Raw genomic sequence first — 16,685 nt, forward strand, 5'->3', positions numbered from 1 at the left:
ATTTGATACTTGGCTTTAAGTTTGAGAATGTAAAGAATTATTTTTTGAGAATTTTGTATAAATATCACCTGAACTTTTGGGACCGTGCATTAATACAACATGAACTTTGAATTTTTATTATTAACCACATGAACTTTGTAAAGTATTGTAATCCACCATCTATGTGTAACTCTGTATTTTAAATATATATATTCAAAAAAAATTCTATTAAAAATAGTAATTTTTATATGTTTTGTTTTAGTCAACTTTATCTCTTTGTTACTTTCCGGCCAAGTTCAATAGCCTAGTTGTTATCTAAAACAAACTTTAGACTCCAAGTGCCAATATACCTAGATCACTAAGCTCTATTTGAGCATGAGGTGTTGGCACTCTAGTAAGAGCATTTCCAGCAGTTAAGGCTGGACTAGGGCTGGAAGGTGGGGGGGGGGGGGGGGGGGTGAGGGTGTGGGGGTGTGTGTTTGGGCTAAAAAGTGGTTTCTAGCAACAAAAGCATGCCCGGGCAGGAGGTGGGGGCCACCAGACTGGGCTAGCCCAAGGTGGAGTTCAGCCTAAGCGTGAGCCCGAGGGTTGGGTGATGTCTTGCTGACGCCATCCTGGTGTTAGCCCTTGCGCTTTGAATTTTTTTTATCCTTGGTTCGTGCATTGCATGCGCCAACGTTAAAAAAAAATTGCACGCTCGCGCTACAATAGCTGCCAACGGCTAGCTTCCACGTGTCGGCGTCTGGGCTCTCCAATCTGATTTTTTCCTTCAATCCAACGACAACCAATTTTTGTGCAATAAAAAAAATGAAAAAAAATTGAATTTTTTAAAAAAAGATACCAAAAATTTACTGAATTTTTTTTTTCTATAAATACCAACCAATACTCTTCACTTTTAACATCAAATCCTCATACATTTTCTTCTCCTTATACTATTATTTACTTTCTACTCAATATTTTTTTTCACTTTCATACCTCCCACACCAGATCTTCCCTACATTTTCCTTTCTCATATTTTAGATTTCATTCTCCATTATGAAATAGCAGACATGGAAGAGGTTTTAGAGAGGCAAGAACGATAAACTAGAGAAAGAAGGCGTAGACGAGTTGCAGGCAAAAAGGCGCAGAGAGAACTAGATCAGCAAATTGTCATAGCAGTGGCTTTGCTTGATGAAGAAAACCAGAGCTGCCGTGGTTCACGAGAAGGTCGTGCCCCGAATGTGGACAGACATAGACATTCTCGGGGTAAGAATCTTATAGAAGATTATTTTATCCCAACTTCTCTATATTATGATGTTCATTTTCGAGCTCCATATATAATGCAACCTATTTGTTCAATAAAGTCATGCATGATATTTGCAATTATGATGAATACTTTGTTCAAACGAAAAATGTTGCTGGACATTTCTGGACTTCTTCCCGAGCAAAAATTCACAGTTGTTATACGAATGTTGGCGTATGGGTCATCTGCTGATTAGGTGGATGAGATTACCCGAATGGGGAAGTTCACTGTTTTGGAGAGCTTGGTGAGATTTTGTGATGTAGTGAAAACTCTATACACCAGGGATTACCTGAGAAGAGCTGTGCCCAGGGACCTGCAATGACTTCTACAAAAAACTGAAGCTTGAGGATTTTGTGGAATGATTGGTAGCATCAACTGCATGCACTGGCAATGGAAGAATTGCCCAACTGCTTGGCAAGGGGATTATGGAAATAGAAAAGGGCAGAAAAGTATCATCCTTGAAGCTGTTGTTGGATTCGATACATGGGTTTGGCACGCCTTCTTCGGAGTTGCTGGATCTCAAAACGACTTGAATGTCCTAGGTCAATCCCCAGTGTTCAATGATGTTTTGAGAGGTGAAGCCCCAAATATCACCTATGAAATCAACAATACCATCTACCAGAATAGGTATTATCTAGCTAACGGCATCTACCCGAAGTGGACCACAATTGTGAAATCAATTCCACATCCCCAATCCCATAAGCAAAAATTATTTGTTGCATATCAAGAGGGTTACAGAAAAGATGTGGAGAGGTACTTTGGTATTCTCCAAGCCAGGTGGGCTATTATTAGGGGCGCAATGCGTCTATTTGACGAGGAGGTGCTTAGGAGCATAATGATGACATGCATCATCCTCCATAACATAATTGTGGAGGATGAGTATGATTACGATGCTGCTGACGTGTATGAACCAGATCCCATGAACACGGCCTTGACACGAATTTATTTTAAACCCTGTTTTGGCTTTCTTTTTATTTTTTATATTTTTTATTTTCTCACGCACCAGGTCCAGGGCATGACAACCTATGTCTAACTCCATTAAAATTTCTGTGAAGTATAATGATATTTCCATCAACTCACTATAACTAAAAATAATTTAAAAAAGAAAAATTAATTGCACCACACCATCCCTACCCCTACCCCCTCACCCTCATGAGGAGCTAAAGATTTAAAACTCATTTTTATCTTTTTATCCAAAACTTTAGGAAAAAAAAAAATTAAGAAACACATTCATCATTTGGACCACCTATGATATGTACCATTTATATTAGATTTAATTTAGGCGTATAGACATAGCCCATAGCATGCTTATTCATGACTGGGTTGGTGAGTGTAATTAGGGTAATTTTTTTATTTTGGAAGTTGCAGTGAATTCAGGTTAATTTTTTAATTTTTATAATTTTTATAATTTTTTTTAGTTACAATAAAATGACAAAAATGCTCTTAAATTTAATTGAAATTTTAACGGAATTAGACATAAATGTTGAATTGCAACACTTTACAAAGTTCAGATGGTTAAAAATAAAAAATAAAAAATCAAGTGGTATTAGCGCAGAAACCTAAAAATTTAGATGACATTTATGCAAATTTCCCTTGTTTTTAAGCTTACTTGTTATCTTTTTTTTTCTTCTTCTTCAATGAGGTATCGTCATAGTCTGAAATATCGATAATATCGAGGAAATATCGAGGATATTTCGGTTTTTTTGAATCACGGATATTTCGGAACATATCCATGTACATATCGTATAAATATCGACAATATCGACGATAATATCGGAAAATATCGATGTCGATAATTTCGCTCACATTTCAGCAATATTTTGTCAAAATATCGGTGTAATATCGCTAAAATATCGAAAATATCGATGTGAAGGAAAAAATAGTTATTAAAAAAAAAAAGGGAAAAAGGGGAGAAAAAAGCACAAAGGGGATATGAACCCCTCCCATTTTACTCCTCCAACACCTTAAACACCATATCACTTATGTTTTTGTGATAATATGCTAAAATATTTATATTTATATGGGTGGTATGTTAATAATTACATGCAAAACTATTTTGGGGATTTATCATTTGATGACTACTCTTCACAATACACTTACTCTACACATAGAGATGATGAAGATAGTGAAAAATTTGAACCTCGTAGGAACTCTATGTGGTACTAAGTCATTCATGTATCTTACCATGCAATGTATAAAGTGTAAAATATTATAGTAAATCATTATATATGAATGATTACGGTGTATTTAATCTTTTTTCATTAATTATTACATATTTTTTACACTCATAGAGTTTGCCCGCTTGCTGTATAATCAACTTAAATTAGTTAAATCCATCTTTCAATATGCATTTCCTTCTAATTTTTTGTGATAAACTCATAGATAATTGACTAAATTGACATTCTCCAAAGTTTCAATAAAAATTTCCAAGTTTTTCTTACAATTTCCGTGGTTTTTATTCAATTTTTATCGATATCGATAATATCCCGATATTTCCATCGAAATTTCCATATTTTTGAATGACCGATATTTCCGATATCATCGATATTTTAGACCTTGGTGCTGTGGGATTAAATTTCCAGCCTGACTACACATCTTTCAGTATACGGCTTACTAAAGTCATCTACTTGATTCTGATAATAGATGACGTTTATGACCTCTATGCCTCACTGGAAGTGCTAAAGCTCTTCACCAACGCTGTCGATCGGTTAGTTAGTTTTGGCATACAGCAGTATTCGTTAAAATTTTGCAACATATATACAAGCCAATTAAATTAGGGTTAGTTTCATAATTAATGTCTAAAATTCTCATAAATTAAAAGTGCCTTAAATTTAGGTGGGATGTTGGGGAAACGGGGCAGCTTCCAGATTGTATGAAGATCTGTTTCCAAGTGCTCTACAACACTACTTGTGAAATTGCTCATGAAATTGAGGAGGAGAATGGCTGGAACCTAGTGTTACCTCATTTGAGCAAAGTGGTACTATAGCCTAGCCAGGCCTGTTCCTTTTCTTTCATTATTTTTTTTAAAAAAGTTTAATTTTATTTATTCTTTTTATATATATATATATGTGTGTGTGTGTGTGGGGTTGAAGTTGAGAAATTATTTGTTTGACTCTTAGTGGGCAGATTTCTGTAAAGCATTACTATTGGAGGCAGAGTGGTACAGTAGCGGCTATATACCATCCCTTGAAGAATACCTAAGTAATGGATGCATTTCATCATCAGCTTCAGTCCTTTTGGTTCATACATTTTTCTCCACAACTCATCGTGATCAGCCAACCGAAGAGATTGCCGATTTTTGGCACAAGAATGAAGATTTTGTGAATAACATATCTCTGATAGTTCGGCTCACCAATGATTTGGCAACTTACCAGGTAATTTTCTTTCTTCCTATAATCAAACGAGGAAAACTCTGATCAAAATTAGTATCAACGATTTGGCACAGTGTCTGATTAACTTTTACAGCTTACTTCCCTTATCTTTAAGAAACTAATGAATTAATTAACAGGCTGAACAAGAGAGAGGCGATGCTCCTTCAGCAATCCTATGTTACATGCGAGAGATGAATGTTTCTGAAGATATAGCCGAGACGAAGATTATAGGCATGATAGACAAAGCGTGGAAGAAAATAAACGGGAAATGCTTGAGAACCCCACAAGTTCCTTTCCTCTCACCATTCATCAACTTGCCACAAATATTGCGCTAATGGTGCACAACCTTTACCAAGGTGGAGATGGATTTGCTGATCAAGAAAAAGGCTCTCGGCTGATCCAGTCTCTACTAGCCGAGTCTTTACTGCTTTGATCATTTGAACTCATTAAACAAGGAATTGATGATCTTAATGTCATAAAAATGATAAAGTAAATTGTCATATAAACTGGTTGTAGTCTAAAAGCAAGGCTTGTTCTTTCTTAATTTTTTATAGGCTTTTTATCACAAATAGTCCTATAGGTTTGCAAAATTATCACATTTCGTCCCTAATTGGATCGCTTCATCTTCACTATTGGGTCTCATCCCATACCCTTTTTTGGTCAAACCAAAAAGGACCCAAGTGTTTATTTCATTGGATTATCATGTGAGGGACACATATACTAAGATTCGAACCCAAGATTTTGCATGAGGAAGTAAATACCCCAAAACCACTACACTAGTGGGTCCTTTGCAGGAATTGGGTACTTATTTATTATATAATATATCCCCTTCCTTTCCTTCTCCCTCTTGATTTCCTTGGCAAAACAAAAACCCGAGGGCATTAAAAAAACAAAAAAAAAAACCTAACTTTCCTACCTACATCATCAGATTCACCCAGATATATCAACTCATCTTCTAATTATTGCCATTGCACTGATTATTATTTTGGTAAAATCAAATTAGTAATTTAATGGAATGTTGATGAAATTTGGTTGGTTTGTTTTTCTTTTCCCCGTTCTTTTGTCGACAATTCAAGTATTATAAGGATGAGTGCAACTTGGTGGATCGAATCAGCGAGTTTCCAGATGAAATTCTTAAAATATATTGTCTCTACTGACTCTAAAGGAAGCAGCGTGTACTAGTATCCTCTCTAGGCGATGGCAATATCTCTGGGCCTCTACTATGACTCTCAACTTTGATGCTGTTGACTTTGAAGTTGGTAATACTTTTAGACTCTTCGGGGAACTCAAATGAGAGTTCTCCAAAGAATTTAAAGGCATCTTCAAATAGGGTTATATGTTTGAGAAGACAAGGCATTGATGATCTTAATGTCATAAACATGATAAAGTAAATTGTCTTTACATAAACTGATTGTAGTCTTTTGAATTACATCTACAAATAGAGTTGTGCGGTGGGGACTTCCAATCTAAAAGCGAGGCTTGTCCTTAATTTTTCATATTATTAATATTTATATTGTGACCAAAACGAAAAAAAGAAGTTGGATACTTATTTATTATATAATATATCCCTTTCCTTTCCCTCTCCCTCCTGATTTCCTTGACAAAACAAAAACCCTAGGGCATCAAAAAACCAAAACCAAATACCTAATTTTCCTACCTGCATCATCATCAGATTCATCACCACCATAGCTTACAATGTCTCGCGGGACCAGACGAGCTCATATGAGTGAGATGGAAGAACCTTTCTCCCAGAACAATTTGAGAAAGAAAAGAGTTCGCCCAACCTTTCAATTTGTCCAAATTAAGGTAATGCTTGTAACTGGGCTTTTTTTCTTCTTCTTTCTTATTTCCCATATACGGAAAGGTTTGATAATTGCTTCTTTTTCATTACCCAGACATATCAACTCATCTTCTAATTGTTGCCATTGCACTGATAATTATTTTGGTAAAGTCAAATTAGTAATTTAATGGAATGTTGATGAAATTCTTATAAATATATTCTCTACTGACTCTAAAGGAAGCAGCGTGCACTAGCATCCTCTCTAGGCGATGGCAGTATCTATGGGCCTCTACTATGACTCTCAACTTTGATGCTGTTAACTTTGAAGTTGGTAATACTTCTAGTCGCTTCGGGGAGCTCAAACGAGAGTCGAGAGACCAGCAGAGCTTTAGATACATTGGCCAAAACATCGAAAGATTCAGGGCCCACTTTTTTCTAGATTGCCGCTTTAAAAGTTCAGTTGATAAATGGATTCAATTTGGAATGGAAAGGAGAGTTCAGATACTTGAGTTGGAATTTCTTGCCGAAAAATCTTTTAGGGACGAAGATTACACATTTCCCCAAAAACTGTTGGGCATCATCAGTACAAAAAAAGGCTCTGCTTTGGAGCAGTTCTTGTATTCTGCCTGGGACAACTTGTTGCAGTCAGACATTCCAAGTCTATACTCTTGTGGATACAGTATTGGGTTCAAGTCCCTCAAAGTTCTTCGTTTGCGGCATGTTCGCGCGACAGAAGAATTTATCGAGTACCTCTTGCCCAATTCTCCAGTTCTTGAAAGATTATCATTGAATGCTGCCAGAGGTCTGGTTAATTTAAGAGATATCGGTCAGTCGATTGCATTGAATTGAAGCATTTGGTGATAAAACATTGTCCTGATCTCAACAGCATTGAGATTTGTGATACTAACATTGTTTCATTCATTTATTGTGCATATGATATGACAAACCTGCTTCTCAGAAATGTACCTTCACTTGTCGAGGTATCAATTTTTAAGGAGCGCTGTCGTATTGATTCCATAAGGCGTCACTTCACCCAACTTTCATGCTGTCTTTCTCAGCTAGAGTTTCTTGAATTGGATATCACGGGAGCGGTTAGTCTGTGTAGTTATGATGTATCTGTTTTCTTTTCTTATGTTGATTTGGATTATGTAGTTCCTCACTCCGTTCTTGGTTTTCAGGACTACAATCATAATGGCGTATTTCCTAGATTAGAAAATCTCAAGCATTTGGAATTAGTGGTTGCTTCAGATTATGATCAGGCCCTGCACCATTTAACTTATTTCCTGAAGGTGTCTCCTTACTTGCAGAGGCTTGTGTTGAAGGTATAGTAGATTACATACTAAGACTTTGGTATTTGTATGTGCACTTTCAGTGATTTTCTTTGTCTTCTATTCAGTCCACTATCAATTTTGAAGAAATAAACTAGGAATAAGCAGAAAAAGAAAAAGTTCAATGGTGCTACATGACTGAAATATAAAACATGCTAACAGCCTTAATATTCCTCGTGGTTCTTGAATTGCTTCCTTGGTGCAGTTGGACATGCGATTGGCTGCGCAAGCAGGGATAGTGTCACGCCATGAAACAGGAGAAATTGAGAAAGCTACGAAATATCATTACCTTAAAGTAGTTGAAATGGCAGGGTATCGTCCTTGTGCATGTGTTGTTGAACTTATCATGCACTTAATAGATAATGTTGATGCTCTGGAGAAAATTATGATAGATCCTGTCCGGACTTGGTGTTGGCCTAATGGAATAGATAAGCCAATTGAAGAAGTCGAAGAGGAAGTGCAGGCAAGAACTCATGCTATGGAACATCTTAAAGAAAAAGTTCCTTCTACTATAGAATTTCTCTGTCTGTAGTAAGTTCACTGGTTAAGTTATCTAGAGAGTATATTGATGTTTACACCCAAGAATCATCTCTAGACACTTAGTTATATATTCTTAGCTCAATTTGATATTTTGGCTATGAGTTTGATCCCAAATTTGCATGTAGGAATATACGAGTTAGCCTACATACTATAGGTAAAGCACGAAAAAGGAATAAGCGGTGACATCAAATGGTTAGTTAATAGGTAGGTGAATAAGAGGCTAGATCGGATTACTAGTGGTGAATTCATTGTCCAAGTGCTTTTATCAATTTGAATTTCTCATCCTTGTGTTTTGTGACTTTCTACTTGGTTTTTATTTTAATTTCATTGGTAATTAAATCCTTCTTTCACAAACCTCTTTTGTGTTTACGTGAGTATGCTACGTGCTTAATTTTTTGTTTATATAATTAGAGTAGTTAAAGTATTTTGTGAAGTAAATTAGGTTAGACTAATTGGAAGTTGAACTCTATCCTCGTGGGAATGACCTTGTATTTGCCATACTATATTACGGTTGACCTTGTGCACTTGCGAGTATAATTTGTGTTTAGACTAATCTTTATAATCTCCATTTTTCAAGTTGTCTAAAATTCACAACATTTACACCCAAGAATCGTCTCTAGACACTTAGTTATATAATCTTAGCTCAATTTGATACTTTGGCTATGAGTATAATCCCAAATTTATTGAGTTTTTTATATATAAAAAAATTCAGAATTTACCCTATTTACGTTTTTATAAACTTTTAATTTCCAAAATAACGAAAAACTCATTTAAATAAACTTATATAGACTCAATATTAAAACTCATATAAATAAATAAATAAAGTCAGTTACACAAAGAATTGGGTATGGATCTGGCCAAGTGCAAGCTTGTAATGATCTTTGTCGTAGAGAACAAGAAGAAGGTCGCCATAAAAAGGATGGACATCATCCAGCCTAGGAAATTCATCAATGATTGTGGAGAACTTCTACTCGTATGAAAATTCATCAATAATTTTTCTTTGATATGTGAGAGCCTTTATGTCAACAACATATGACTTTTGGACCATATCTCATGAATTATTTACCTACATGCGTCTGTACCTTTCTCTTTCAACAACATATGACTTTTGGACCACATCTCATGAATTATAAACCAGTCGTTGGTTTCAGGCGAGACAAAACACATCACGCCATTAAACATCGTACATGATGGTTACTGGACCTATGCGATTTTGCCTCATTTTCGGATTAGAAAGATAAAAAATATAAAGATGTGAAGAACAGAGAAATAGAATGTATAGAAAGATATGTACAATAAATAAAATAAGAGAGAAAAAAGTAAAGAGATAAATAGGAAGATAAATAGAAGAAATATGCGGTAAAAAAGAGAAAGATGAAAGCACAACAAGAACATATATGGTTCACCGAAAAGAAAAAGACATTGGACTAGAGTAGTTATTTAGTTGGGTATAAATTGGAACTAAAACATTTTTGTATTAATAGAGCTAAAATATCTAGATATTATATTGGAATTACTAATATTATTTGAATATTAATTAGGCTAACAACACCAGCAGGGGCGGAGCTAGAATTGTAAGATGGGGGGGGGGGGGGGGGGGCAAGATGGAAAATACAAATATATCAAATTTATATAAGTGTTCAAAACACATGTTAGCACTAAAGTTTTCAAAATTAGCCATGTCTAATTTTTTTAAAAGGGACTATTAATTTAAAGGGGTTCTTAGATCCAGGTCCAAAATAATTAGCTGTTATTGGGTTTAGTTCACGCATTTTTGGTTTTAAATGTAGGTCATTTGACTTTTAATACTCTTTTTATTGTGTCGATTTTACCCTTTGAGGTACATAAGGAAAACATTGAAAATCTAAATTTAATGAATTATTTACTTGTAATTAAATTTCAAATTTCAAATTTGGAATTCTTTCATTGATAATATTTACCTAATATATGGCTAAAATATAAATTAATCAATTGAAGTAAAGGCCCACATATTATACTAATCAATTAGGCAAGCACCCACATTAAATTATATACCTAACATATAGGTAAATAGTGTTCTTATTAGCAACGAAAAAAAACTTAGTGATAAATCGTGTTACCTATAAGTCATGAACATAAATTAGAATACTACCTATAAGTTAGGAACATAAATTAGAAGATTACCTATAAGTCAAATACAAAAATAGACAAATAAAATTGTATGTTACCTATAAAAATTGTACATAAAATACTATTATTCATTGTCTAAAATATGAAAAAACAAATATATACCTATGCAATAGGCAATATGACAATATACCTACATCATAGGATAATTTATATCTACAAGAGTATATACTATACCTCTACCATAGGGTGAACAAAAATAAAAATAATAGCATATAAATTCTCATCTTACTCATTTTAGATAATAGGGATATAATAGGAACAAAGAAATTTAAATACAAATCAGTTAAATACAAAAGTTTGAATCAATATGTCAAAGATGGAATGTAATTTACGTGGCAAACTAGTCAAGGAACTTATATCAATAAACAATAATTCGAGGATTAGAGCCAATTATTAATTGAATTTTTAAGCCCCTATCAACTTTTCTATAATTTAAATTACAAATTTTCTATTAATATGTAATACTATAGGAAAGAGGTGAAAAAATGGGGACCAGGGCCACTCCTGGCCCAGAAGATTCGCCACTCATGAACACCAGATGAGGTTTATCACGAAGCCAGTGGTCGAAATGTTCTCGTGTCAGGTGAGATGCTTAATTTGAACAACGTGTCACACAATTAAAACATCTATATGTCGTACGTGATGTCTGTTGATGGGACCCAAAAAGCACACGAAAAATGTTATGTAGGAGGAGTACTAAGTATATGACCGACACCTCTGCGTCTATATATAAACCCCTCCAAAAGAAGCTTGCTGTACACCAAGTTTCCATTATGGAGTTGCAAGCTAATGAACAGCAAATTCTAGAATGCCAGATGAAATCCAAGCCTCTTCCTTGATACATGAAAGACGATCTGCCAATTACAAGCCAAATATTTGGAAGTATGGTTTCCTTGAATCTCTTAACAGTAAATACCACGTGAGTTATCTTTGTCCTAATTAACTTCTTCCTTGCTACTCGTCGATATTAATAACTTAAACTTTATTTACTGCGCATATTAACTGAGTGCAGGGAGATGATTATACGAGGCAATCTGAGAAGCTAATAGAAGATGTAAAGAATCATATGTTCTTTGTTGGAACAAAAGATTTGATAACTCAATTGAAGTTGATTGACAGCATCGGAAAACTAGGCCTCACGAATCACTTTGAAAAGGAAATTAAGGAAGCTCTAGACACAATAGCATCTACTGAAAATAACGATCCCCACATGACAGAGAACCTTTACGCTATTGCGTTGCACTTTAAGATCCTTAGGCAGCATGGCTATAAAGTATCACAAGGTATATTATATAGATTAATTGCAATACTATCAACCATAAATTTATCTTATTTCCTGTTATTTTACTTTCATATTAATATATAATGTATACAGATGTATTTGATGGCTTCTTGGATGAGAAGGGTATGTTAGAGAAAAGCCATTTTTCAGATGTCAAAGGAATGCTTGAACTTTTGGAGGCCTCAAACCTGGCTTTAGACGGGGAAAATGTCTTAGATGAGGCGAAAGCTTTCTCTACGTTAGCTCTCAGAGATTCCAATATCTGTAATATTCTGGACAATAACCTTGCGAGGCATGTGGTCCATGCTTTGGAGCTTTCATCACATCGAAGAGTAGGGTGGTTTAATGTCAAATGGCACATACATGCCTATGAGAAAGACAATCACGTCAAAACCATTTTACTTGAATTGGCTAAACTTAACTTTAACATGGTTCAAGCAACGCTGCAAAAAGATATAAAGGAAGCATCCAAGTAAGTAAAAGCATAAATCATGTATCCTAATTCTTTAGAAAATGGAACAATATTATTTAACAACATGGTTTATAACGTTCACAACATAATGGTAACTTGCTGTTCCTTTGGGTTTTGATATGTCACTTAGGTGGTGGAACAATCTGGGCCACGCAGAACACTTGAAGTTTGTAAGAGATAGACCAGTCGAGTCTTTCATGTCTGCTGTGGGATTAAATTTCCAGCCTGACTACACATCTTTTAGAATACGGCTTACTAAAGTCATCTACTTGATTCTGATAATAGACGACGTTTATGACGTCTATGGCTCACTGGAAGAGCTAAAGCTCTTCACCAACGCCGTCGATAGGTTAGCTAGTTTTGGCATAAAACAAATTAATCAGCAGTATTAGCCAATTAAATTAGGGTTAGTTTCACAATTAATGTCTAAATTCTCATAAATTAAAAGTGCCTTAAATTTAGGTGGGATGTTGGGGAAACGGGGCAGCTTCCAGATTGTATGAAGATCTGTTTCCAAGTGCTCTACAACACTACTTGTGAAATTGCTCATGAAATTGAGGAGGAGAATGGCTGGAACCTAGTGTTACCTCATTTGAGCAAAGTGGTACTATAGCCTAGCCAGGCCTGTTCCTTTTCTTTCATTATTTTTTTTAAAAAAAGTTTAATTTTATTTATCTTTATATATATATATATGTGTGTGTGTGTGTGTGTGTGTGTGTGTGTGTGTGGGGTTGAAGTTGAGAAATTATTTGTTTGACTCTTAGTGGGCAGATTTCTGTAAAGCATTACTATTGGAGGCAGAGTGGTACAGTAGCGGCTATACACCATCCCTTGAAGAGTACCTAAGTAATGGATGCATTTCATCATCAGCTTCAGTCCTTTTGGTTCATACATTTTTCTCCACAACTCGTCGTGATCAGCCAACCGAAGAGATTGCCGATTTTTGGCACAAGAATGAAGATTTTGTGAATAACATATCTCTGATAGTTCGGCTCACCAATGATCTGGCAACTTACCGGGTAATTTTCTGATTAACTTTTACAGCTTACTTCCCTTATCTTTATGAAACTAATGAATTAATTAACAGGCTGAACAAGAGAGAGGCGATGCTCCTTCAGCAATCCTATGTTACATGCCAGAGATGAATGTTTCTGAAAATATAGCCGAGATGAAGATTAAGGGCATCATAGACAAAGCGTGGAAGAAAATAAATGGGAAATGCTTGAGAACCCCACAAGTTCCTTTCCTCTCACCATTCATCAACATTGCCATAAATATTGCGCGAATGGTGCACAACCTTTACCAAGATGGAGATGGATTTGCTGATCAAGAAAAAGGCTCTCGGCTGATCCAGTCTCTACTAGCTGAGCCTTTACTGCTTTGATCATTTGAACTCATTAAACTCTCTGTGTATTGAATAAAGACAGGCATCTACAAATAAAGTCATTAAACTCTCTGTGTAATCGTTATATGTATTGATGATCTTAATGTCATAAAAATAAGGTTTGATCGTTTTATTAGTTCTTGAATTTAGATTCAATTTGCATTTGAGCACCTCAATTTCTAAAATGGTTCCCGGGGTCCTTTAACTTCATTTTCGTTAGGACAAATGGTCCCACCGTCAATTTTGTTAACTTTTTTTTGTTAAATGCAGGGGCAAAATGATATTTTTATGTTAAAAACAAAAAAAAAATGAATAAAAAATCATATCTTTAAAATAACAATGAAAGAAAATCAAATAAAAAACCAACCCAAAAAAAAAAAGATAAATTAAGTTTGGGGGAGTAGAAATCGGGATAGAAGGGGAGAGTGAGAGTTTAATTTTAATTTTTTAATTTTTTAATTTTTTATGCATATTTTAATCTATTTTGATACAAAAATACAATTTTGCCCCTGCATTTAACAGAAAAGTTAACAAAATTGACAGTAGGACTATTTGTCCTAACGAAACTAAAGTTGACAGACCACGGGAACCATTTTGAAAATTGAGGTACTCAAATGCAAATCGAGTCTAAATTCAGAAACTAATAAAACGATTAACCCTAAAAATAATAAAGTAAATTGTCATATAAACTGGTTGTAGTCTTTTGAATTACATATAATAATTCAAATCAACGGTAGTTGTGCGGAGGGGATTTCCAATCTAAAAGCAAGGCTTGTTATTTCTTTCTTAATTTTTTATATTATTAATATTGTGATCAAAACGAAAGGGTTAATGACTAAAATGGTCCTCCAACTATTGCTCGAGTATCATTTTGGTGAATCAACTAAAATTTTCATTTGAACCGTCCTTAAACTATTTATTTTGTATCAAGATGGTCCTGCCGTCAAAGTCTGTGTATTATTCGGTGAAGTCGAGGGACAAAATCATATTTTTAGGTGAGTACCCTCCTCTAAAACTACCACGCCAACGTAGGAATGCATCACCTCCCATTTTTATTAGAGGATCCACCAAAAACCCCTAATTAGAACTCTAGGTTTGCAATGTCGGAGATTTCAACGACCTCAAGTGGCACAAGTCGGTACTACGCCTGTGGGACAAATATAATTCGTCGTGGACAGATTTGAACCCGGGGAGAATGTTCGATGCTTGTAATAAAAATTGGGTAAGTTATTATTTGGGTTGCAAAAGTTGTTCTTTTCCATTTGTATTTGCTTGTTGAGGTATGAAATTGTGTAAGATTAGATTTCCAGAATAGCAGAAGAGGTATGCATTTTTTCGAGTGGGTGGATAATGAAACTTGTCCAAGAGGAAAACAAGTGGTTCCTGGTTTGCTTAGAAGACTTAGAGTAATAGAGGAGGAAGGTAGAGCAAAGGAATGTCACATCTCGGACATCCCGGATCGGCTCTGCCGTAGCACGATATTGTCTATTTCGGGCCCCCCTCTCTGCCCTCACGGTTTTGTTTATGGGAACTCACGAGCAACTTCCCAGTGGGTCACCCATCCTGGGATTGCTCTAGCCCCAACTTGTTTAACTTCAGAATTCCCATAACTCCGAAGCCAGCGAGCTCCCAAAAGGCCTCGTGCTAGATGGAGGCGGGCATGTACATATAAGCAACTTCTTAGTGGGATTCATATAGGCTTGCCTAAGGCATTTTGGGCAGAGGCGGTTAACCACACTTCCTATTTGGTTAACTGGTCACCATCGAAGTATCTTGATTTCAATTGTGCAGAAGGGGTATGGTCTAATAAATCTGTTGAGTATACTAAATTAAAATATTTGGATGTAGTGTCTATGCTTTCATACCTAGTGATGAGAGAACCAAGTTGAAACCGAAGTCTCTTGAGTGCATATTCCTCGGCTTTGAGAGCGGTGTGAAGGGTTTCAAGATATCATATCCACTGAACCAGAAGAAAATACACAGCGGGGATGTAGTGTTTGATGAGAAGACCATGCTTATAATCAATGTCAAGAAACCGGAGGCGATGGAGGATGTTGTTGGAATAAAGACAACCGTTACAATTCCATCATGGAGGGTGTTTGGGGATACTCCACAAGTATAGCCAATTGAAAACGTTCATAAGGTGGTGAAGTCTGACACTGAGGTGGAGGAAGTTGGGCAACAAAAACAAACTCATAAAGAAGAAGAAGAAGAAAAAGAAAAATACACAACACATCATCATATTCTATTAGCTATCAATCAAAATACATGGCATGTTTACTTACATATACAGAATAAAAGATTATTGGAGTTTCATGGTAAAATTTGTACTTAAATACCCTCAAAATTAGGGATCATATTAATTAGAGGGAATAATTGATCTGATTTCACCTATTCCCAAATTCTTAAGTTCTCCGATTCATTACTTCTTCAATTTTTTTTTAAAAAAAAAAAAACTAGGGGTGATCAAACCCCAAACCAAACATACTACAAACTGTCAGCACAAACTAAACGGGTTCTAACAACCCCTTCCCCATTTCTTTTTCCTTGTAAGTAAACATGAGAACTAACCTACTTTAAATTTTCTTACAGGCAGTTCACATGCACTCTCGATTGTTCTTGTTGGAACTGATGATGGATGCTGGGAACACATGAAGAAATTTCAGGAAATGACCCCTAAAAGAAAATTTGTTAATTTTCAGGTATTAATTGCACCACTACTCACAAAATACAACTTTTTATCAATATAGTTATTCGATAACTTTATAACTAAATGTGTGTTTTTTTTTCTTACACATCTATATATATAAAGCAAAAGGTAGAGAATGGTGAAACATTTAAAAAACCAGAACATGCTCTTGGTTAATTCAAACTTTAAAAATTAAAATTATTAATTAAATGAGGATAATATGGTAAATTCACATTTTTTCATATAAAAAAAAATTAAAATTAAAAACAAAATCAGATAATAAATCCTACTTTTATGGAACATAACTACCCATATTATCTTTTCTTAATTTTAAAAATAAAAATAAATAAATAAATAAAAATTAATTAACACATGCGTGAGCATGTGCCAAGAGGCTGGTATAATATAG

The 16,685-nt window shown here is 35.0% G+C and overlaps 1 protein-coding gene and 2 pseudogenes across 2 annotated transcripts; all 3 read left to right on the plus strand.

Moving 5' to 3' along the window:
- Positions 2,061-5,065, plus strand: LOC18779565 (annotated as a pseudogene).
- On the plus strand, positions 6,074-8,630 carry LOC18781472 (annotated as a pseudogene).
- Positions 11,204-13,732, plus strand: LOC18781109 ((E,E)-alpha-farnesene synthase). 2 transcript variants are annotated; one of them, XM_007213390.2, is made up of 7 exons: positions 11,204-11,368; positions 11,462-11,732; positions 11,825-12,203; positions 12,334-12,552; positions 12,666-12,807; positions 12,968-13,222; positions 13,291-13,732. In XM_007213390.2, exons 1-7 carry the CDS (start codon positions 11,258-11,260, stop codon positions 13,585-13,587), a joined length of 1,674 nt encoding a protein of 557 aa, XP_007213452.1. In that variant the 5' UTR covers positions 11,204-11,257; the 3' UTR covers positions 13,588-13,732. The 2 variants fall into 2 exon arrangements, with proteins under 2 accessions (XP_007213452.1, XP_020416975.1); XM_020561386.1 differs by lacking the exon at positions 12,334-12,552.

This window comes from Prunus persica, chromosome G4 (genome assembly GCF_000346465.2).
Source record: "Prunus persica cultivar Lovell chromosome G4, Prunus_persica_NCBIv2, whole genome shotgun sequence".
Taxonomy (NCBI): domain Eukaryota; kingdom Viridiplantae; phylum Streptophyta; class Magnoliopsida; order Rosales; family Rosaceae; genus Prunus; species Prunus persica.

Bases quoted from the DNA above. Each gene is read 5' to 3' on its own strand.
- LOC18781109 (XM_007213390.2), top strand. From the start codon at position 11,258: ATGCCAGATGAAATCCAAGCCTCTTCCTTGATACATGAAAGACGATCT. The intron at 11,369-11,461 runs GTGAGTTATCTT...AACTGAGTGCAG, and splicing joins CTCTTAACAGTAAATACCAC to GGAGATGATTATACGAGGCA. The intron at 12,204-12,333 runs GTAAGTAAAAGC...TATGTCACTTAG, and splicing joins GATATAAAGGAAGCATCCAA to GTGGTGGAACAATCTGGGCC.